The sequence below is a fragment of the Gobius niger genome (assembly GCF_951799975.1).
Source record: "Gobius niger genome assembly, chromosome: 19".
NCBI lineage: Eukaryota > Metazoa > Chordata > Actinopteri > Gobiiformes > Gobiidae > Gobius > Gobius niger.
Window position 1 is genome coordinate 8,437,935 of NC_136870.1, and position 23,379 is coordinate 8,461,313.

The window sequence follows — 23,379 nt, forward strand, 5'->3', positions numbered from 1 at the left end:
TGTGTAGTGTAATTTACTCTCACGGACAATTAATAATAAATAATGAATTAAAAAAAATCGCAACTTGCTACGACACCTGCAGTAGCGCTTATGGCCTCTAGGGGCAAGAGTTACTTAGTACCGGTTTAACCCCTTAACTCCCACCTGAACCGAGCACATTTTTTCTCCAGTTTGGCTTTACCCCAATCCAAAAGCTTCTGGAAAAATGGTGTGAAAATAGCGACTAAACTGAGACGAAAACAATAACGAAAATGTCACAAGAAAATTACAAAAAATGTGACAAAAAAATGACAATAATGTGACAAAAATGTGATAAAAATTTGACAAGAAAATTACAAAAAATGTACAAAAAAATGACACAAAAAAATGACAAAAAAATGCCAAAAGGTGATAAAAAATGGACAAAAAATGACCAAAAAAATGACAAAAAAGTTACAAAAATGAGTTGAATACCCAAGAAAAAAATGATGGAAAAAAATCTGATGACGTGAGGAAAAAGATCTCTCGGTTCAGGCGGGAGTTAAGAGGTTAATTAGCTAAAGTGACCTCTCTGAGTAAACTGTGTGGACGACGAAGTGCTCCTAAGGTATGATTACGCCAAACAATATAGTACCTCTTTTTATCCGCTTAAAAAGTCTAAATGTTTTATTTTGTGTGACTATACTTGGAACGTGTAAACGCTCACGTAACCGTATTTAAACAGGGAAACTGTGGAAGAGCTTGGTCGCTTTTAACTTCCCCCCCATTTGTGTCCATGAGGAGAGGACGAGAGGCTAAATGCTAACAACATGTTTGGTGTTTTTGTGTGACTGAGCGCACGTGTAAAGACCAGTCAGGTACCCATCAACTCGTCTAAGGTAAGGTAAGAACATGTCTCAGTGTGCAAAAACGGTGGCCTACACCTTTAAATTTAGTGTCAAGTGTCAAACGGACCGAAACGCAGATGCAAAAGAAAAAGACGAATGGTGCTTTGTAATAAAACAATTTTATTCCACAGCTTAAAACGAAGATGAAAATACAATTGCAACAACTTGTACAAACAATTATTTCTCTCTTAAGTGGATTTTTTTTTTTTTTTTTCATATATAGACTTAAACCGTCCAAAAATATCTTGTCAAAAGATTTATCTAAATACAATACTTTTAGGAAAATCTGTGTAATAATATAATGAAGGTTGTGCATTTTTGATATGGCTTTTACTGCAAGACGGGAACATCTTATAGGCAAAAAAAAAAAAGTATTTTGATGTGTCTGTGATGAAGAGTGGGGTTGTTCCGATGCAATGTTTCTTCCGATCAGATGCAGCACTGCGGTGAGGAGAAACAAGAGTCCACGGTCGGTCATGACGCTGCTTGATTCTGCCAAAGTCTTCCATTCGGTCGCTGAGATTTGTTTTGTAATTAGGCCACAGTAACACGAAGGATGACCAAAGAGGTGATATATTGTGACGAGAACAATAAAGTCGGGATCCCTTTTAGTGTTTACAACTAAAGCAAACATCGGATTGGAGCAGAGCAATTCTCAACTAAGCCTAAACCTTAAATATTACATTTTTCAATATACCGAAAGCCGATCTGAATGAAAGGAAATGAAGATCCGACATTTTAGATCAACACATTGTAATAAACTCCTTGCATTGTGATATGTTGACAATATTTCTGCAGAAAGAAAACCCGCCCAATGTTCCAAACAAATGCCCAACGTCTCAAGGGGACTTTCAGACGTTCCCTTGTTAAATAACACAATACTGCATGTTCTGATAATGTGGAGCCTCCAATAAAAAAACTTGTCAAATAGAAAATAAGCGAGTTTGCATTGTGATTTCCAAACTTATCTTTGTATAAACGTCAAGTTTTATCTAGTTTTCTCCACTATAAGCGTGTGTGTGAATCACCATCTTCCAAAAAAAGAGTAGAGCATTTGAGTGGTAATTGGTTTTGCAAAGCGACATAATTCTGCAATGGCTGATTCGGGAAAAGTTTTTCAATCGCTCAGCTGTACTGGGGTGTTTTCAAAGTGAGGATGTTTGACCGCTCACCTCAAGAGGCTTCATCAGGCTTAGGAAGGAGAAGGTTCGTATCGGAAACCCATGCCAAATGAAAACTTTGACTCCGATTACAAGTTCCAGGACAACTTCTAACCTCAGTGTCATCCAAGGTGTCGTTTGTGGCTTTAAGATGGAGATGTACTACTGCTAGATTTGATTAGTTGCTGACAAAGTCTCTCGTGGTGTGAGGCAACATTCGCAGCGAGACGACCCAACACAAACGCCGGCTCGAAGGACCTTCTACGACCTGTACGACTGAAAACATTTGTATAGGCATTTAAAAACAACGACAAACACTGAATATGATTAATAACTGATGTGTACCTGCTTTCTTACACTCCAGCAACTTTTTGAAAGTGGATATATACCTGCGAAGAACTCTAAATGAGGTCCATTGTATTGCACATAGAGAAACAAGGCTTATCATTCAAGTTTGCATACGATTCAAACGTCCCTCGAACGCGTATGGAAAGCGAGAATCACGAGAGGAAAAAAAAAACAACAAAAATACGCGGCAAGACGAGGCTCAAAATCAAATTGACAAAGTAATAACAGTTCAGCATATCCGCACTTAAAGGGTCCATATCGTGCTAGCTTACAACTATGCTATATCGTTTATATCTATATCGGTGTTTTTGTTTTTATTTGCGAAGACTTGGGTAATTCATTTAGTCAGTCTCCCTCTTCCGCTCTCAAATAATACAAAAATGACAGCGCTACGTTAGCAACATTAGCCACGCTAGCATCTTCGCAGTCTTTGTTTTTAGCAAGTTTTGTACAACCACATTTGATTACAACTAAGCCCTGAAGGTATTTTTCTAGACACACAGAATGTATTTTTTTGTTAGTAATACCAAGAGTAGTCTATAAATCTTGAAAAATGTGTAATACGTAAATTAAAATCCTCATCTTTTTGTCAATAATTCGGTCCCTGTGTTATAAGTTTAAAGTTGAAATGAAAATGGATTAATGAGCGGCCATTTTGTGGCTCGTATGCAAAATGCTGGTGAGGAAATTCTATGGGATTACATTCGTAGGTGCAGAAATACTACTGTGCGTACAATTATAGGGATTACCTTTAGTAACAATGGCGGGAGATAATGGGAAACAGTCTACTACAGCCAGTTAAGGTGTCTATTGATTTTTTTTCTCTCTCCCAAAAGGTCAGCATATTCCTCAAAATCAATAAAAGGGGGTTTAGATTGGACGACAAGACAAAAGAAAAATACATAAAGATTAGCAATAAACTTTGTAGGACCCTTTTTTTTTTGTTAATAGAAGGCACACAAACTACCACAAACTTTTATCAAATGTGCAAAAAAAGCTTGTTTCCTCCCCCCGAAAAAAATAGAAAGTGTCGTTCTGGAGGGCTGTGATGCCCCTGGACTGAAATGTAGATCATTTCTGAGTGTTCAAATTTTCTGAAAAGATTCCTCTGTTGGCACTTTGTCAATACAAGTTCAGAAGGAAATGCCAATGTTTTTTTTGCTTCTTTTCCATTTTTGTACAGCAAATCTTAGAAAAATAGATGTGTTTTCTCAATCAGAGCAGCACTTGAGTCTATCCATAGTTTTCCAGCATGTCGCACTTGATTGGCCCCCGTGTTATTCGGACACGGGGGTTGTAGTGGTTGACAGTTTGGCCGGTTTGAGGGCCTGCGGGTTCACGATGACCTGGATGACAAAGTCCTTCTGGATCTTGGTGTCCTGGAGGCGCGTCTTGTCCGTGAGCAGCTTGCCGGAGAAGAACCAGCGCTGGTGGGCGATGTCGATGTCCTCCTCGGCCTGGAGCTGCTTCTTCAGCTGCCCGATGGTGTCGGCCATGCTGGCGCTGAGCCGCAGGTCCTTCCCGGTGGATAGACGCACCTGCAGGGGCACAAACAGGGCAGGGGGAGATGGATTGTCAGTTACGGAGCATCTTAAAGAGGGGGTATTATGCTTTTTTCAATCACATAGCACCAGTCTATATCACACTACAATGATGATGAAACCTTCTGTTGGTCTGTAAATGCAGTAAATTAGAATAACTGCCTTGTATAAAATGTCTCTCTCAAAATGGCTGTAGTGAATGTCTTGAAATAGGCCTCTGTCTCTTTAAGAACCTCTGACCCTTTCTGACACGCCCCCTCCACACGCTGTCTGTGGCATCAGTGGGGAGGGGGTTCTGCTGAGGGGCAGTGGTTGGTTACTCGGCTGGTGACGAAAGCTCGGAGGCGTCTCCAGGAGGTGGGGGCGTTCCTAGGAGGACTCAGGCAAACCTATCCCTAAAATGGCCGCCATCAGAGTTTTTACAGATTACTCAAAAATACGTGAATGTGCCAAGGCAACACTTCAGGCATGTTTTTAATGAGGGAATGACATAATAACATGATGTAAAGCTTGAAAAAGTCGATTTTGCATAATACCCCCCTTTAAAAAGGTAGTGCCATCCCACAACTCAACTTTGGTTGCATAGACTTTTACTTTATGTAGAATGTTTTTCTAATTAGGAACATTTAGAAATCCTACAAACTCTACCTTTATACAACCATGGATTGTGTTGGTAAATAAGTATTCTCATATGTTTATATGATTGTACTTTCTTCAACTTTTCAATAACATCAACACATGTCTAAGACTGCCCTTATACTGCCCATGAGACTTCACAATTGAAAGTGTAAAAACATTGAGTCATGATTTAATAGCATAAACAATAGACAAAACTTGTTTGGTGAAAAGAAAGCTGTGATATCAAATGGATTATGCAAAATCCTCTTCTTTGAGCCCTTCTTTGACAAGTCAACAAAAGCATTCTCGAGTATTCCTGCAGATTCTGTTGGTTTTATCAAATTGTATAGCACAATAATCCCTAATCTGGCTTAATGTAAAACAGAAACAGTTTTGACTGCCACACAGTTAAACATTACCCAAGTGACAGATACCAAACGTTGTTGTGTTGTGGGTCTGCTGTACCTTGAGCTGGAACTCCTTCTTGGGCGCGATGGTTGGCTCGGGGCTGTCGCTGGGCTCGTCGTCGCTGCGCTCGGAGATCAGGTTGACGGGCGGGGCCAGGCAGTACACAGGCAGCTGGTAGCGGTTCCCCAGCTCGTCGTAACACTCCGTCAAAGTGCCTGCAGACAAACAACAGCACGGTCAGGACGCCCCGGATAGGGCTCGACTTACGGGCCTTTGTGCAGGTCTCACCGTGGGGCAGTGTGATGCTGGCTCCGTCCACGATGGCCTGGGCGAGCTCGTGGTCATTGCACTCCAGGGCCACCGCCGCGGCCTTCAGGGCGTCCCAGATCTCCTTCCGCCCCTCGAAGGCAGGAGCCGTGTCCCAGAACTCGTCCCGTTTGGAGCGCAGCTGACCCTCCGTCATCGGGTAGTCGCTCTTCCACTTGGGACGGTCCTTCCGCAGCGGTTCATTGCGGCCTGAGAAAAAGAAGAATTCCACTTGATACCCCAAAGCAACAGCTCCATTATTTTAAAGATGGAAAAACACACCGTCTCAAAGGTTACTTTCAACTTTTCCCCTTTTGTTTCATTAGAAAAAGCAAACCATATGTCCATATCACAATTCATTTCTCCGAAGTAAGAGTAACAAATACCAGTAATCTACCTCTTCCAAGTAACTGTTTCACCATGAAGTACTCAGAATCCGCTGTCAAATCTAAAGTTAAGAGCAATGCTGTAAATGGCTGTAAAAAGAGGATGTGGGTATCAACACGCACATGCACAGGTCTAAGTCAGTGTGCACGATCACAAAAACATAATTTATTATTCCTGTAAAAAGAGGATACTTTTTTTTTAAACAGATGTAGAAAAATACTTAATGTGTGGGCTTAAAAAGTTGGCCTTTATGTAAACATGATGCATGATATGGGTTTTTAACATATCTGTAAACATTGTCTCTGCACAGTATTGTCACGTGACATAGGTCAGGGGTTCCCAAACTTTTCAAAATCCCCCTCAAAGTCAGTCAACCAACAACTCGGGACCCACTTCGGTAAAATAGTATTAACATTTAGAATAATTTAAGGTGCACAACATTTTAAATCTGGTTTCATGATGTTAGTTTGGACACTGTATTTGGATTTCACAAAAATAAGCCGTTTTCAAATCAAAAATACATGAAATTCAAAGTCGGAAACATAAAAATATTGTCTCAAAATAATCTTACTACCTCCACTTTAGTGTCCAGCGACCCACTTTGGGGACAGACAGTTACCTTTGGGGTTAACTGTCTGCCATGATGAAGGCGTTTGTTGAAATGTGTTGATGTTGTCCGTGTTCATAAAACGAGTCGTCTACAGTTGTGATAAAGTGTGCCTCGGACCTCTTTCTTTCCTGCGTTCATAAGCTTATTTTCTTGCTCAAAAATAAATAAATAAATAAATGGACCTCAGAAGTGTTTTCTAAACTAGCTTTGTTGCAGCTTCTCAGTCCATGCTGCGCAAAGCGAGCGCTCCTCCCAGACGGCACTTCTAATGAGCCGCTCTGGGTGGAGTCCTTCTACCTTTAAAAGCAATTTTTATTCATTGTTTGTATGTCTGTCTGTCTACAAGGGTGTGTCCGCTAAACGTATGTTAAAATAAAAGAAAGTAAAAGACACTTTTGATTGTCCGTCCGTATTTGGTTATACTGCAAAAAGCTCCTCATGCTGTTGTGGCATGTTGATGTCCGTGACTAAAGTTTGCTGCTGAATAGTCTTATGGATCTTTACCAGAAGACATAATTCACTACGTGATGAAATGATTGTATTTAATTTTGTTTATCTTGTTGCTACCAAAACACATGACGTTCACATAATGTAAATACACCATGTTGGATTGTAGCCATGAGTTCAGCTCCGTCCATTGTCACACTCTGATTCATCCTTTCCCCAGAGATGGCTGACATGCATCTCTATACAGATATATAATAATACGAAGAGAAAAGAGACTCAATCTTTCAACAATGTTAATTACTAAAAAGTGGATTTGTTTACGTATTGAAAATGTCGTTGAACACCAACTTTTTAGCTTCGTTGGTCATTTTAGCGTCGCGAAAAAAACGAGTTAACCTGTGCCACGTGTGCGAGGCAGCGTCTCTGCTGTGGCATTTTCAAGCTCTGGGACCATCTGCTCTTGCGTGTGAACAATTAAGTCAATCCAGTAATTCCCACAAAGAGTCCTCCAAACACTAAACAGGCCACATGTTTAGACTACTACAAACTAATCCTACCCTACAATGCCCAACGAAACCCCGCGCTTCCTGTCCGAGGGCTGCTTTGCACGTGTGCCAGGTCACATATCCGCTAATGAAAACATCAATGACAATATCATTCTGTCTAAACGGACCGCAGAGAATGTTGGGAATGTGCGGATCGCCTCATAATCATATCCCTGTCCACATTAACGCTGTCTCGTCTATAAACAGAGCGGCTGCGAGGGGAAATGTTAACCGTCACCAGAGAGTGGCTCCAGTCATCTGAGGCTAAAATTAGGCCCCGATTGCAAATGTGCAACATCATGCGTGAAGGATATGTAACCGTACCTGCGCTTCCTAGTATGAATTCACACTGTACGACTGCAGTGAAAAGTGGAACTGTACACCAACTTACAACAGCTACGTATCGGTACGTACGTATTTTGGAGTCTAACAAACAACGCCAGACAATGGGATGGAAACCAAAGGAGACATAGAAGAGGTTAGCCGCTCTTTGTGGAATTATTTATAGGCACTCGGATGGCTAAAGGTGGTGTAGAGTTAGCACTTGGAGCGGATTGGATCTTAGGGGAAAAAATCTGCTTCATTTAAGAGGTTTCACAGCAAAACATAAATGTGCGGCTAATGTTACGGTAATTTATTTAAGACGCATTTAATAAAATCCAGCCTGTCATATGTTTTACGACATTAGTGTAACGCTTAATTAATGTGTAATAAGGTTAGGACTTGTATTGCAACGGACGGAATATGACTGAACAGAAAAACCAGGTTCGTTATAGGAGCTTGGGGGAAATGATGAACACGATGCACACAGTAGTGAGTGTCTACCGTAAGTAGGTGTAGTGACACCGCTGTAGTTGAGGGCCCAACAAAAATATAAACACTCAAAGACAGCGGTGTTAGAGGAACGGCTACCGCGAACACGGAAGTAGCGACTTTCAATTTAGTTACTATTTTGGTAACAACTTTCGTAGATTTGGCAAAGTGCTACGACGCACAACAGGTTCAGGTAACTCACCGTCGACTTTCGGGATGATTTCTTAGGGTTTACGAAGGTTTGGGACGGTTCCTTTGGTGGTTGGTATCGTGCAGCAGTGCGTAGTCGGTCACAGCGGGAGCAGTGGGGCTGACTCGGAAGTGATGACCGTCAGGCACTTTTATGATAGCGCCACTTGTGGCGGAGGGCTGCGGTTACATCATGGCCTTAGGAGACGTGGGTTACAGGGTCCCCCCCTGACCTCATGTACGTCCCTGTACATGGCTGGACGGGAAACATCACGATGGATGGCCAGAGATAAGAGGGCCCCTATCATCCAGTATGGCAAGGGAGAAAACCTTGCCCAGGCCATCATAGAGCGACTGCATACTTTTCAGCAGCGGACGACCCAATTTGCCATACTGCAGTCTCTCAGGAGGACGTCTGGCTCGTGTTGAGCTTCTTATGGATTGGTCAGCGCCAGAGGCAGGTATATCAGGATCGGAATCGGGAGGTAAGTTGGCTTCAGGACCAGGTAAGTTAGTGTCTGGTGCATCATCAGAGGAATTAGTTTCAGAAGAATCTTCAGCCGGTACGTCAGGTGTAAGTTCTGAGTTAGCAGCTTCGGATTCTGAGTGCTCTTGAGGTTCAAGTAGTATAGACGATCTAGTTTCGGTTACTGGTTCAAGTGCTGTGGTAAGTGGCACAGAAGGCGAATCCGGTGGTGGTTCTGAGCTGTCTTCAGCAGCATCCAATTGTGGTCTTGGAATGTCCACAGTTGTGATCAGACGGACAGGCTCAGAGGTAAGTGGTTCATACCAGTTGGTGGAAAAAATCTCATCATCGGACAGCAGTTCGTCTTCTGGATCTGTTGCAGGTAAGGGGTGTTTGGCAGGTCTTTTGGCAGGTACTGGCTGAACTTGAGATTTGGCAGGTAGGTACCCGCAGAGTAGATCTCGGTGGAGAGTTCTCAGCGGCTTGTCGGCATGCTCACGTCTGACAGTGTACACAGGTAAGTTGTCTGCTTTCTTGACCACCACGTAGATATCAGATTCCCATTTGTCAGCGATCTTGTGCTTCCCTCTCAGTCTGACGTTTCGGACGAGTACACGATCTCCCACTTCCAGCTCTGAAGCAGTGACATTGCGATCAAAACGGGTTTTGTTCTTCAGCATGCTTTTCTCTGCATTTTCAGACGCTAATTGGTAGCTCTTCTCCAAGTGTGACCGTAACTTCTGGACATAGTCAGAGTGGTTCAAGCTGGGTTTACATACAGGGAGGCCGAAAACTAGATCAATTGGGAGTCTAGGCTGGCGACCAAACATCAGCTCGTATGGTGAGAATCCAGTGGTGTCATTTCGCGTGCAATTATATGCGTGTACAAGCGGTTTGACAAAGTCCTTCCAATGTGACTTTTCTTGTTCAGCGAGTGTTCCGAGCATGTTCAGCAGGGTCCGGTTGAATCTCTCAACCGGGTTTCCTCGAGGATGATACGGAGTGGTTCTGATCTTGTGGATTCCTGCCAGTGCACAGAGTTCTTTTATTGTTCTTGATTCGAAATCAGGGCCTTGGTCACTGTGGATCTTCTGGGGAATGCCATAGTGCACGAAAAAGTTCTCCCACAGACATTTGGCAACAGTTCTTGCTTTTTGATTCGGAGTGGGTATGGCAACGGCATACTTAGTAAAGTGATCCGTGATGACCAAGATGTCTTTCGTTTTGCTCTTGTCAGGTTCCAAGGTCAGAAAGTCAATACAGACAAGCTCAAGTGGATGTGAAGTTCGGATGTTCACCAGCGGCGCAGCTTTCTCAGGTAATGCTTTTCGTTTTATGCATCTTTCACACGTCTTCACCTTGGTCTGCACATCGTTGGCCATTCGTGGCCAGAAGAAACGATTCCGGACCAGATCCAAGGTGCGTTCGATGCCCATATGGCCCATTTGGTTGTGTAAACTTGTCAGCACATCGGCGCGACATTCCAATGGTAGCACTAGTTGATATTGGAGCTGGGGCCCAAGCTGCCTTCTCCGTACGAGGATGTTGTTCTGGAGCTCCAAGCGGTTTAAATCTCGCAGGAGGAGTGGCAACTCTGGCAGTTCTTCTCTCAAGGAGGGTGGAGGTGATTCACCAGTCTCCAGCTGTGCTATCACGTGTCTCAGGACTGGGTCAGCGCGTTGCTTGTCAGCGATGTCGGATGGGCTCAGCTGAGGGACCACCGAAGATGCAAACTGCTCGTCAGCAGTGTAGCTATCCGGCAGACTGTCAGCGGACATGGACAACGAATGGACGAGTGCATAGTCGGGAGTAGAATCGAGAGCACTACATACCAATTGTCGGTCTGAAAGAGCTTGAACTGTATGTTGGTCAATGGATATGACGTTGGGACTTTCGAGATGTTGCTCAGTGAACCGGAGAATTCTTTCCTTTTCTTTCTGTGACATCAGGTCGGGTAAGAGTTCACCATGAGGTCTGCGCGACAGGCCATCTGCATCTGCGTTCTGCTTGCCAGCCCGGTAAGTGATCTTGAAGGTGTATGTGGAGAGAGCAGACAACCAGCGGTAGCTTGTAGCGTCGAGTTTGGCTGAAGTGAGGAGGTAAGTCAACGGATTACTGTCGGTCATGATGGTAAACTCCGTCCCGTACAAATAGTCGTTAAACTTCTCGGTGACGGCCCATTTTAAGGCGAGAAACTCCAGCTTGTGCGCTGGGTATCTTGACTCACTTTTCGACAGTCCTCTACTGGCGTAAGCAATGACTCTCTTCTGCCCTTCCTGTTCTTGATATAATACAGCACCTAGCCCAATGGAACTGGCATCGGTGTGTAATAGGTAGGGCTTTTGTGGATTGGCAAAGGCAAGCACTGGGGCAGAGGTAAGCTTCTCTTTTATGGCCTCGAATGCTTCCTGGCAGGCAGATGTCCAGCGCCCACCAAATGGCTCTTTGGGGTTGAGATATTGTTCGGGTTTGACCAAGGGCTTCAGTTTCTTCTGGGTTGGCGGATATCCAGAGGTAAGTATGTGGAGGGGCTTCACGATGTTGGAGTAGCCTTGCACAAATCTCCGGTAGTATCCAGAAAATCCAAGAAATGATCGGAGTTCTTTTAGAGTTTTCGGGACAGGCCAGGTTCTCAGGGCTTCAATCTTGGCAGGGTCCGTTTCCACACCGTTCTTCGACACGATGTGTCCCAGGTAGCGTACGGAGGTCTGGAAAAAGGAACATTTCTCAACGGACAATTTTAGCCCGAACTCCTTGAGGCGATTTAGCACTTTCATCAGTCGCACCTCATGTTCCTCCAACGTAGGGGAAAAAATAATGAGGTCATCGATAAATACCAGTACCTCCTTCAAGTTCATCTCCCCGACACATTTTTCCATCAACCTCTGGAACGTGGACGGTGCGTTAGTGACCCCTTGGGGCATCCGATTGAATTCCCAAAATCCAAGTGGGCACACAAAGGCGGTTTTGCATTTATCCTGCTCCTCCATTTCTATTTGGTAATATCCGGACTTCAGGTCCAGGACTGAAAACCACTGAGAACCGGTCAATGCAGCGAATGCGTCCTCCAGCTTAGGAAGAGCATATGCGTCCCGTATCGTCTGTAGGTTGAGCCGTCGGTAGTCAATACAGAGCCTGACACTGCCGTTCTTCTTCCTTACAACCACAATTGGCGAGGCGAAAGGTGAGTCGGACTCTTTGATTACCCCGGAATCAAACAACTCCTGAAGATGTTTCCTGACGGCATCCAGGTCTTGTGGATGTATGGGTCGAGGTCTCTGTTTGAATGGTGTTGGATCGAGGAGCTTTATCTGATGCTTAACCCTGTCTGTTTTTCCAAAGTCCATATCATGTTTTGCGAAGACTTCTGGAATAGTATTAAGTTTTGCGATTATTCTGTTCTTCCACTCAACCGTGAGAGGAGAATTTTCAAAATTGTAGTCGAACAATGGCTCTGGGGAGGTGGACGGAGTAGAGTCTGCAATTGTATGCGCAGCACAGGACACCGACTGGAAAGCACTTATTTCTGCAAGCATGGCTCGAGGGGGTAGGATTACATCATGGTCTGACTCGTTTTTCACAGGAACGGGCAAGAACACCGGTTGAGGCCCACGGAAATCAACGAGACAAGACTGTACCATCAATCCTCCAGGTAAGTGGAATGAGGACGGATGTTCGATCATCACTGCTCTTTCTGCTTGCAGGGAGTGTTCAATTGCGATGCCTTCCAGGAGGATAGTCTCTCCAGCAGGAATGACTTGCGGACTTGTGCTGTGCAGTCTGACAATTCCATGATGTTCTTCACTGCCCATTTTGTGTCTGTGCTCTAGGATTTTCATGACAGTACGATACCCATACGGAACAGGATGGAAATCAGGACTGTGTTCACTTGACAGAGCATATACAATATCAAGAGTGTTTGTTCCAACCAGAACGGAAGGCTGGTGAGTCTTGATGTTGGGCACCACCAAAGCCAACGTGGCTACATCTATCGGAGTCCCAAGGAAGTCTGGAGGAAACGTGACGTCAAGATTTATGTAGCCCAGATAAGGAACAACTTGGCCGTTTGCCCCTTCAACTTCAAGAAGGTCGTCCAGAGGGTTGAGTTCATGGTCTGATAGATGAGCATAATAGAATGATTCTGGAATGGTGGTGACTTGTGAACCCGTGTCCAACAGACAGTTGATTGGAGTTCCCTTGATGATGATTTGAGCAGTGCATTTGGTACCGATGAGTCCTCGTGGCAGTGTATTGAAGTGGTGGTGGGATCTTTGTGTAGGACACTGTGATGTTGCTGCAGCCTCTGCTTGTCCCGCAGAAGAGGCTGAATCTAGTTTGACTGTTTCTGATTATCATTTCCATCCCACTGTCCTTGTCTCTGTTGTAGTTGAAGTTTCTTTTGTTGCACCAGGCCTGGATTTGCTGGTTGGCTGCAGTTAGTAGCAATATGGCCATCTTCACCACATTTGAAGCAAAAACCGGCTCTGGGTCTTGTGTTCTGCCCCTTGTTGCCTAATGACTGCGGTGTATAAGGCTTTTTGCGGCTGGGTACATTGGCAGAGGTACGTGTCGTCTGTGCGAGCAGTGTTGTCATTTGCTGTTGCAGCTTCTGTACTTGCTGTTTCAGTTCATCCATGGAAGATGTACCCGTGTCATTATGGCAGCAGGAACAGGTTTGGGCATGGAGTGATGCACGCTGTTTGGATGAACCAATATGTTTCTTCATTAGGCTCTCCTTAGCCAACTGTCGGTCCTCTTCAGTCCTTAGGAGGAGGAGCAACGCTGCAAATGCCGGTGGATTCTCCCGTTTCTGTTCCAACTGCAGCTTTGTGATAATGTCATTATCCCAGCACCCTCTACAGAACTGTCTCAACAGGTGCTTGTCGATATCTGCTGCTGCGACTCCGCCTCTCTTCACGACTGTATTTATTGTCAACAACAGACGCTGAAGATAACTGGAGGGCTTTTCACCGGGATCCTGCAGCGTGTTTAGGAACTGGGCAAACAGCTCCTCTCCATCTTGGACTGTGGAATATGCTGAGTCCAACACTTGTATGTACACCGATGGTAAGGTGTCTGGCTTCAGACCCTTCACAACATCAGCAGCAGGGGACAGCAGACTTTCGATGATCTTTCTGGTGACATGGACAGGAGGTAAGTTTACATCAGCCAGCAATAGTTCAAGGTGAGACCTCCATGTTTCATAATCAGTTTCATTTGTGGGTTTGGGTATTTTTCCGGAGAATGGACGAAGTCTCAAGTTAGGCATTGAGTGAGATGTGAGCTCATCTGCTCTCACGATATGCTCCACGACGACTCTCTGTATGTCAGGTGGATTGAGATCAGCGTGAGAGAGTGAAAATCTCTGTGATGGATGCTGTGGTCTCTGATGTTCAGGTGGAAGATTTGTGGGTGCATGCTGTGACAGGGCTGGTGGTGCAGTTGCTCCAGCTGGCGGCCCCTGCTGGCCAGGCAGGGGTGCTGCTTGATCCACAGTTTGCATTGAAACTTCCTCTTGTTCATTAGCACCACTAGGTGGCTCTACATCCAAGGACGTCATGTGCTTGTTTATTTGGGACAGTACATTTTGTAGCACACACTCCAATGGCTGTCCACTCCTCCGTGCGAAATGTTTTAGTTCATTCATGTAATCAGGGGGATCTGCCTTTGCTCCAGCTGTGACCGTGCTTTCAACTTGGGGTAGCGTAACGCAAAATATTAATTCAGGGTCGCGCTCTGAAACATGCGTGTACGGCAATATTTTTTTCAGCTCTGTAATAGCCGAATTAGTTGAGTATTCGACGACCAGGTTTTTAAAGTATGGGCTTTCTTCGTCACTAACGGTTATTTTCTTGTAACGACCGTATTTCTTTAGAACAGTAAAGATTTCATCATCTTTCCCGGTGTGAGTAACACCAGAAACTATGACGCTTTTCAAAACATCTACCCCAGATTTTTCGAAAAACTCCATGATCGCGCAGGACAAGAACGTTCTCTAAATCAATGTGCAGTGTTCAAACAATACTTCCTTCACACACCAAGCTCCTGGCTAGCTCGCCACGTGTAACGCTTAATTAATGTGTAATAAGGTTAGGACTTGTATTGCAACGGACGGAATATGACTGAACAGAAAAACCAGGTTCGTTATAGGAGCTTGGGGGAAATGATGAACACGATGCACACAGTAGTGAGTGTCTACCGTAAGTAGGTGTAGTGACACCGCTGTAGTTGAGGGCCCAACAAAAATATAAACACTCAAAGACAGCGGTGTTAGAGGAACGGCTACCGCGAACACGGAAGTAGCGACTTTCAATTTAGTTACTATTTTGGTAACAACTTTCGTAGATTTGGCAAAGTGCTACGACGCACAACAGGTTCAGGTAACTCACCGTCGACTTTCGGGATGATTTCTTAGGGTTTACGAAGGTTTGGGACGGTTCCTTTGGTGGTTGGTATCGTGCAGCAGTGCGTAGTCGGTCACAGCGGGAGCAGTGGGGCTGACTCGGAAGTGATGACCGTCAGGCACTTTTATGATAGCGCCACTTGTGGCGGAGGGCTGCGGTTACATCATGGCCTTAGGAGACGTGGGTTACATTAGCAAGTTCTCCATTTCCTAGCCTTTTCTCTTCTGCACAAAACCTATTTTTAAATCAATTATTAAACATGTATTAAACATCTTTGGGAGAGTCGGTGATTGATAGCCCATTCTCGCGAACCGGTATTTGAGAATTCGCAAACACACGAGTATCCATCTTTTGCCGCTTCTGCAGAGGATGAGTTTGAATTCCAAACCAGCAGTGGTTTAGGTCAATCACGTGGCAGCATTGCCGTGAGTGGGCAGGTGTAACATTTGCTGACAAAAACAAGCACTTACGGATTTTAAATCAACAAAGCGGAATGACAGAAAACAGGTAGCACTGCTATTCACCTTATTCTGCCCCGCCCATTTTTGCCACTTTTTGCGTTGTCTCAGCACTTCCGTTGTCCTGACACTTCCGGTCGAGCGCAGCCCGTTCATTTAAACGGAGAACGAGGGAAAACATTCTCCGCTCAAATCTGATGTTTAGTCGATTGATTTGTGTAAAATGGCCAATGTTCATTTGCACCGACATGTCGACACTGCAGCGTTTCTCTGCGCGGCCTGAAAACGGCTTTGTTTTCTTGTAGTAACTGATTTTATGTGGACTTCTCCAGCCCCATGTTAAAAGATAGGAGAAAATGGGCGGGCACAATTTATGGCAGCGCCCACGCGAGCCTCCGGAATAGGGGGAATATAACTAAAGCTCTTCTTCTTCGTCTTTTGCCAGAAAAACACAATTGCAACTTCACTGCCTACGGGTCAGAGGCACCAATGCACAAAGAATCACAAAGAAGAGGCTAACGGGCAAAGCTAATTGCGGGCTAGCGCCACTTAAACAGTATTTACAGCCAAGTTTGAGCGGAAAAAATTATCTCCATTGTGTAATTGGATGTAAATGTACTCCCTTTGTCTTTTCTATCAGCGCAGACACCTGCAGTGGCTTATATGGCCTCTAGGGGCATGATTTGCTTAGTACTGCTTTAAGTACTAAGTAACGCTTTGTTGTTTTGAGACATGGCTGTGATTGGCTAAAACGAGGAACACTTGATCCAATCAGCAGCAAGTGCTTGTTATTGGCACTGTAATACTGTATCAATCTAGCTCTCGCCTGGCTAGGTGAGTGATAAACTATAAACAATAAAGATAAGATGATCAGATACACTATATAAAGAAAAAGTACCACAATTGCAATAAAGTAGGGCAACGGGAATGCTTTAGTGAGTCAGTCAATGTGCTGAAGATGTAGTACTGTTGGCGTCTCATAGCAATGAAGGACTTTAACCTCAGTTCTTTATGCCTTTGCATATTTTGCAAGTGAGGCAACTTTATGGTGTATTTAAAATGCAAGGTAAGCAATTATAGGTCGAAATAGTCAAGTGGTTCAGCATTGGTAGTCTTTTTTTGGTGCAAGTGTTGTAGATCATGGCGGAGGTGCAACTCAAATAAAAATATTGATACCTTAATAAAAACGCAGAATGTCTTCATATTATTGGTCACACTTTTCCACCAATATGAAAATACCTACCTGCTCCATGGATCCTGCTACTGTAAACACACAAAGACTTTAAATATAACTGTTCTCTTTGCAAATGAAACCAGAAATGGAAATGAGAGCAAAACTTGGACGAAACAACGCGTCGTCATTTCATCAGATCATTGACATTTCCTGATATTGTTACGAAAGCGTCTGCGTCTGGCCTCTTGGACCAAGTCAAACAAACTACCTCAAACGGCCGATTATGGAGTAAAGAATGAAAGGCTCTTACAAAAGGAGGTTCTATGCTTTGTGTCCAGACATGAAGCAATGCATTTCAGACCAATGAAGCAATGCATCAGGGCGTTCCATCGCAGTGGGCCCGTAAAGGCCGCTGCCACATGACGGCTATCCCAGGCATCTCGGTGCATTCGCGAGTGAAAGGGAAAACAAAACCGCCCCAACAACACAGCTGGGCTTAAGTCAAGAACACATAACGTGGATTTGGAGCCGTAAAGCCCTTTAATAGCCCATTCTCGCTGCCAGGACGTGAAGCAACCGGAGCGAGTTTGTCTAACGAGCAGCTAACTTTGACTTTCCACGGTTTGTCAAAAAGCATTAGCGGGAACAAAGTGGATAAAAGGAGATACAGTGTTGTGCAATGTTACGTTCTGGACCCATGACATGAGATACGCAACATGTGGCCACAACATTTTATCTTTTGCTACAGAAAACAGGTGGTGTGATCTTGTCATCATTTTTTTGTATGTCGTCTATGACTTAAATACGATTAAGTGGATTACATAGTGAAAACTTAGTTGTTGCCTGACACTATTTAATAAGTGACGTGAATATTGCAATGTTTCAGCATCTGCCAATATCCTATATTAACTGAGAGTGGCTTCTCTGAGTGTAAGTGAATGATCCTCTTTTCTCCATTTTAAGATCAATAAAGTATTTTCTTTTCTTAGATAAGATAAGATTAGGGCTGCAACTAACGATTATTTTGTAATCGATTATCACATTATAGCTTAAGCGGCGCTGTTTGAGGATGTGTTGATGGAGTAAACTAAAGGGAAATGTTTTTTGAAGGCTCTAATAATGAAATTTACAATGTACAAAACACTACAGACCCTAAATATAAAATCAAAGTAGGTTTTCATCAAAAATACTACACTTTTATGTCATTTTTGCTCCATTTTACTCTGTGTGAACCAGAAAACGATTAATCGATTACTAAAATAGTTGTCGACTATTTCAATAATCGATTAGTCGTCGATTAATTGATTAGTCGTTTCCGCCCTAGGTAAGATGAGAAGAAACTTTATTGTCTGTCCCCGAAGGCGACAGAAATTCGTCTTTGACAGGCTCAAAACATGCACACACTTCCATAAAAACACAGGCACATTTAAAGTCAACATAACAATAATGAACAACAGGACTATGGTTTGTGATTGTTCTTGTCATAATGTTACCGATAAATGATCAGCTATATCCATTAATAACAAACTATGGGAAAAATATTTAACAAGGAGGACTGGACTTTTTGATATCCTTGGCGACATGGCAGGTTTTTAGGTTGCATTAATATAAACAACTCGCATAAAGTGACAACTCGTGGATTAAAAAATGTTAGATCAGTTATTCTTTTGCAATTCTACAGCATTGTAAAGTAAAATGCAAACACTTGGCCCCTCCAACAGTGGTTATATTATTTCATGAGGCTTCTTTATGTATTTCTATCTGACCCAGCCTTGATTTTTCTTGTTAGCCATTTTATACTCACTACTGCCACCTCAGGTCGTATGCGTAACTGCAGCTTCTATATTAAGCTTGTGCATGACGGCACTTCGGACCCGAATTAACACCTTTTTGACTGAGTGACAGTGCAGGATTTTAGAGGCCGTTGTGGTGAACCGGTCTGGGCTCATTCTACACCTTTAGAGATTGCTGGAACATGTAGGGGGGGGGGAAATACTTGTTTAAACTCTGTATAGTCCCTTTAAGCACGCTGTTGTTAGCCGCTGCATTTTGGCAGCGATCAGATATACATTTGCGGAGGTTAAAACTAACTCAGTGATTGGATTCTCCAGGTTCTGCCCTTCAAAATGACATACAGCATGTCCATATACACTTAGATGTAGTTGGTGAAAGTTGTGTTCTGTGTGATAGCCAAAATGGTATCGGTTCAGCATTGGATATTTGTATAGAATATAACTTTGTCTGTTCAAAAGAGCAGAGATTTGTCTTTCAGCAAAGCTCAATTAAAAGCTATTCAGTAAAAAACACACACATCATCATTACATGAAGACAAAACTTTTACATGATCACTACAAAAAGCAGATACCGATATCGTATTTTACCAGAATCGGATGTGTGAATCCCTAGATATGTTATGAACCACTTCAGCACAATAAGTTCCAAACGTAAGCCATTAGTTTTTCCATCAACACATCAGTCCGATGGAAGACCCCTGTGATTCTGTGATATATATCGTGGCTGCTTGCGACATGGATATTGCAATACTTACTGCCTTACTGATAATTTGGTGATGTATTGTGTATAGCAGTTGACCAACTTAGCTGATCTTCATGTCCTGGAATGACTGGGTCTGTTTGTAGTACATTAATAGAACAGCCAGTGCGGTGTCCAGATGCTGAGACATGGCTGAAGAATGTCCCACCTGATGCCTTGGGTGTTACCGCTTTGCATTTCCCATATGAGGGAAATGTTCAGTTTTATTTGCGTGATTACCTCAACTGAACTTAACCTAAAACACTCGGGAACTACACGTTTCCCGCTGTCTGCGTGCGTTCCTTTAAAACAAGGCCTGCATGTATCCACTTAAGGAAGAGCGGTTAATTAACATTTCGTACACTGTGGTGGGTGTGAATTAGAATGAGCCTCATCATAGTAGCCAGTCTGTGACGCGGCGAGGCATGACAAGACTTGTCCTTCCTCATCAGCCTTGGGCGGGGAGTGTCTGCTGATGGCAATCTGGGTGGGAAATCCTCAGCAGGAACCACAAACCTTGCCTCAGAAATTCGAAAGAAAAGTAACTTCTCAGATAAAGCCTTTGTTAAACCAAGGCCCTTTGTGCAGCTGGAATGTAGAAAGTGTGACAATTCCATGAGTGGATAAAAATATGCTATTTTATTGGTCGAAAGCCTGCAGGTCTTGTCCTCTGCGAACAACAAACTATCTCCCTCGTAGCAAACGAACTAAATACCCAGCCCCATTGGATACATAATCCCCGTCCAAATGAAACACAGACACTTGCTTCCCAAACAATACAAAGGAAACTCCATTATCCTGTGCAGTTTACTGCTCCACCACCACAGACTGAAGACCATTTCCCCAAAGTGCCTTAAGAACAACATCGATCACACGCTCTAAAACCATTTCAAAACACACTGCATTAAAGTCCCTTCGTACTGACGAAAAAGTGTCCATATTTAGAATGCCTGGCAGGACCCATTCTGTTTACGGTCTGAAAAAACAAGAACAAGAATCAAGAATCCGCAATAATCAATTCAATGTGGTTTTCATTTTCAAACATTATTACGTTTACGGTAGGTGCTCAAAACATTGCAAAATTGCTGTTACGGCAATATAATTTAAACATTTTTTGGTAACGCAGCCTGAAATAAAGTACCCAAGCCTCATTTTAGTCATTCATTTTGTTCCATTTAAGACTTGAATTTGTATATATTTAACTGAATGTACTATGTAGACAGGGTTTAGTAAAATATTGCAATGCTAAAGACGGCTAGCAAATATAGACTTTTTTGTTTACCTCATTGTGCAGACTCAGTTTATGGACTCTTAGAATGAACCCCCTTTGGTACAGTTTGTGACAAGGACTGGCATGGCCACTTTTCAGTTGTGTCCAGACACAAATGAAGGTAATTTGTTGCTTTCGTGTACACATTCGGAATCTCATGATCCTTGGTTGAATGAATATAGGCTGTAGTAAAATCTATACTGAGAACAACGGACAGAAGAATCTATGGGAATCCACATAACCACAACGCATTGGTGCCAGTTCGAGTAACCGCTACAGTCCCTAAAGCCACATCAGAAAGACGGACCGTATTCCCACTAGGACAGCGCTGTGCCAGACATGACTGCCTTTGCGGGACTTAGAGGGTGGCTTCAAATTGTTGGGTATTGTTGTAGCAGATTGCAGCTTCAGGTAGACAATCTGCCTGCAATTTGTGGCCGAGTGTGGGATGGTTATGTCGGAATAGGTGCCTACTGTAAATAGTGGAGAAAGAGACCCATTTTGTAGAAGATTCCCCCGGCTGTTTCGCAGGAAAGAAACAACAACGTGAAAACCAATACGAATAAACAGAATCTTTCTAGCTTAGTTTACCGGTTTCACTCATGAGCGATTTCTTCATAATCACAGCATAACCGGCCAATTAAATCGAATTTCTATCCGCTTTCATTTATTCATACGTCGTGTCCAATTCAAACACATGTCGCTGTCCATTTTAAAAGGAATCGGCCACCCACCACGCAGTGAAGTGAAGATGTTACTGCGCGGACGTCGAAGTGCGCCTAAGGTGTTACTACGCCTTACAATATAGTTCCCCTTTTCATCCGCTTAGAAAATGGACGTGTTTAATTTTGCGTAACTATACGTGGATCGTGTAACTACTCAGGTCACTGTATCTATATAGAGCAGGGGTGTCCAAAGTGCGGACCGGGGGCCAAATGCGGCCCTCAGACCAATCTATGGTGGCCCTCGGCCTCTTGCTGTATCGGTGCACATCACCAGAGATGGATCTTTTTATCTGAAATGTAATAATTCTATACAATTCTAACCGAACAACTAACATATTAGTGTGAGACTGAGCTGCATGAAGGTTTTAAGCTTAACTAGAGGTGTGGGGCACAATTTAAGCCTCTGCTAGTCGAAGGTTTTGCGGCACTAACTACCGATCTACGACCCTTCACCCCGTGTACGCTTCAATATGCGGCCCCCCATGAAAAAAGTTTGGACACCCCTGATATAGAGGAAACGTGGAAGAGCTTGGTAGCTTCTAACTTCACGCCCTTTTGGGTCGATAGAGGAGAGGCTTTGATCTTTTTACGTGACTGAGCACACGCACAAACACCAGACAGGCACACGTCAACTCAACCCTGTTGCGTTGTGTGGCCTTAGGATATAAAACACAATACTATAAAAAGAAAAAAAAAGCATTATACTTGTACAGAAACAGAAGTCCCCACTGCTGGACCGCAAACATCTTCACATTAAAATAATTCCTTTAAAAAAACCTTATCTTTAGTAGACGCGATTGCGCTTTCCTACGCCGCGCTTGTGCAATTACGCAAATTAGTTCGGTAAACAGTCATTTTACGTAGGTCTGGGTAAACAAAATGACACTCACAATCATCATTAGTAACTCGAGACTGAGCTGCTCAGAAACATTACCTGTCAATGAGCAGCCTTGTGTAGCTACTTTTGCACCAAGGCCAAAAAACACTTCTTATTGCGATATACCGAGGGTGACTTCCCACTACCTAGACTGAATTTACATGCTATGGCCGTACACCGTGCTCTCACCTCCGCGTCCGTTCCTGGATGAACCTCGACTCGGCGTATCGTCCCAGCTGTCCAAGTATCTCCCCACGCAGCCTCCCATGGTCAGCGGGCAAGGGGTCGGTGTCTCCCGGGGGGCGGATTACTAGCTGGACCGGGCGCCCATCGCTGCTGCGGAGGTGGACTCGGTTTGGTGAAGTGGAAAAGGTCGGGCTGCCGTTGCTGCTGTTGCTGCTGCTGCTGCTGATGAGCTAACAGGCTAACAGTGAGCTTAGCCAGCCACTACAACATCAGTAAACACCAAACTTCCCCCCACGATCCAGGATATTTCTCAACACCGTGCCCTTTTACTCGGCTCCCCGGAGTTCGTCGCGGTGTCTCCCCGCAGTGATCGGCGCGTCGTGTCCATTTCTCAGCGGGTTTTTGTGAGCAAAGTTTGGGCTTGGATTTCTCCCAACTACTTCCCCTCAGATGTTGGGAAGAGGTGACTAGCGCACAAGCTAACGCCACCGAACTTTTGTTAGCGCATGCGCACAAGCGGCGAGCAGGTGCGCAAATTAAAATTCTGACAAAGTGGTAAAAACATGTCGATATACTTGTGTTTGTGACTATATTATTCATTAAAGCATTAAAGTGATAAAAAACATGTAAATATACGTGTATTAGTAAGTAAATTAATTCATTAAAGCATTACAAACTCTGAAAAGCGTGCGGATCAAATTTGTATTTTTCTGATCTGGGCTAGATAATAACACTTTTCTTTTATTTTTATATTTTTATACTAAGATAATTTAGTTTTGCTTCCAGGTATGGAAGTAAGAAAGCAACATGGAGATGAACTGGTGGTGACACAGCTCACGGTAAAACTGTTTATTAAAAAAAAAAAAAAAAAAAGGTAAATATCCACCAATAAAAATAACACTAAAACTAAATTGTTGTATTTTATTAACATATTACGCACATAGTGAAACAACATTTCACCTAGAAGTTGTCTCGTGAGCTAAAGGTTCATGCTTAGCTGTGTTTAGTTCGCTATAATTTGTTACCAAACTTTATTTCCTTGGAATTCC

General features: G+C 43.6%; 1 protein-coding gene across 1 annotated transcript; it reads right to left on the minus strand.

Annotated features, from left to right (window-relative positions):
• Positions 1–2,804: 2,804 nt before the first annotated feature.
• On the minus strand, positions 2,805–22,818 carry ubtd1b (ubiquitin domain containing 1b). The gene is made up of 4 exons (XM_079577703.1): positions 22,334–22,818; positions 5,230–5,457; positions 4,999–5,156; positions 2,805–3,912 (listed from the first exon to the last, which is right to left on the minus strand). The coding sequence occupies exons 1-4, from the start codon at positions 22,410–22,412 to the stop codon at positions 3,652–3,654; spliced, it is 726 nt and encodes a 241-aa protein (XP_079433829.1). The 5' UTR covers positions 22,413–22,818; the 3' UTR covers positions 2,805–3,651.
• Positions 22,819–23,379: the final 561 nt, after the last annotated feature.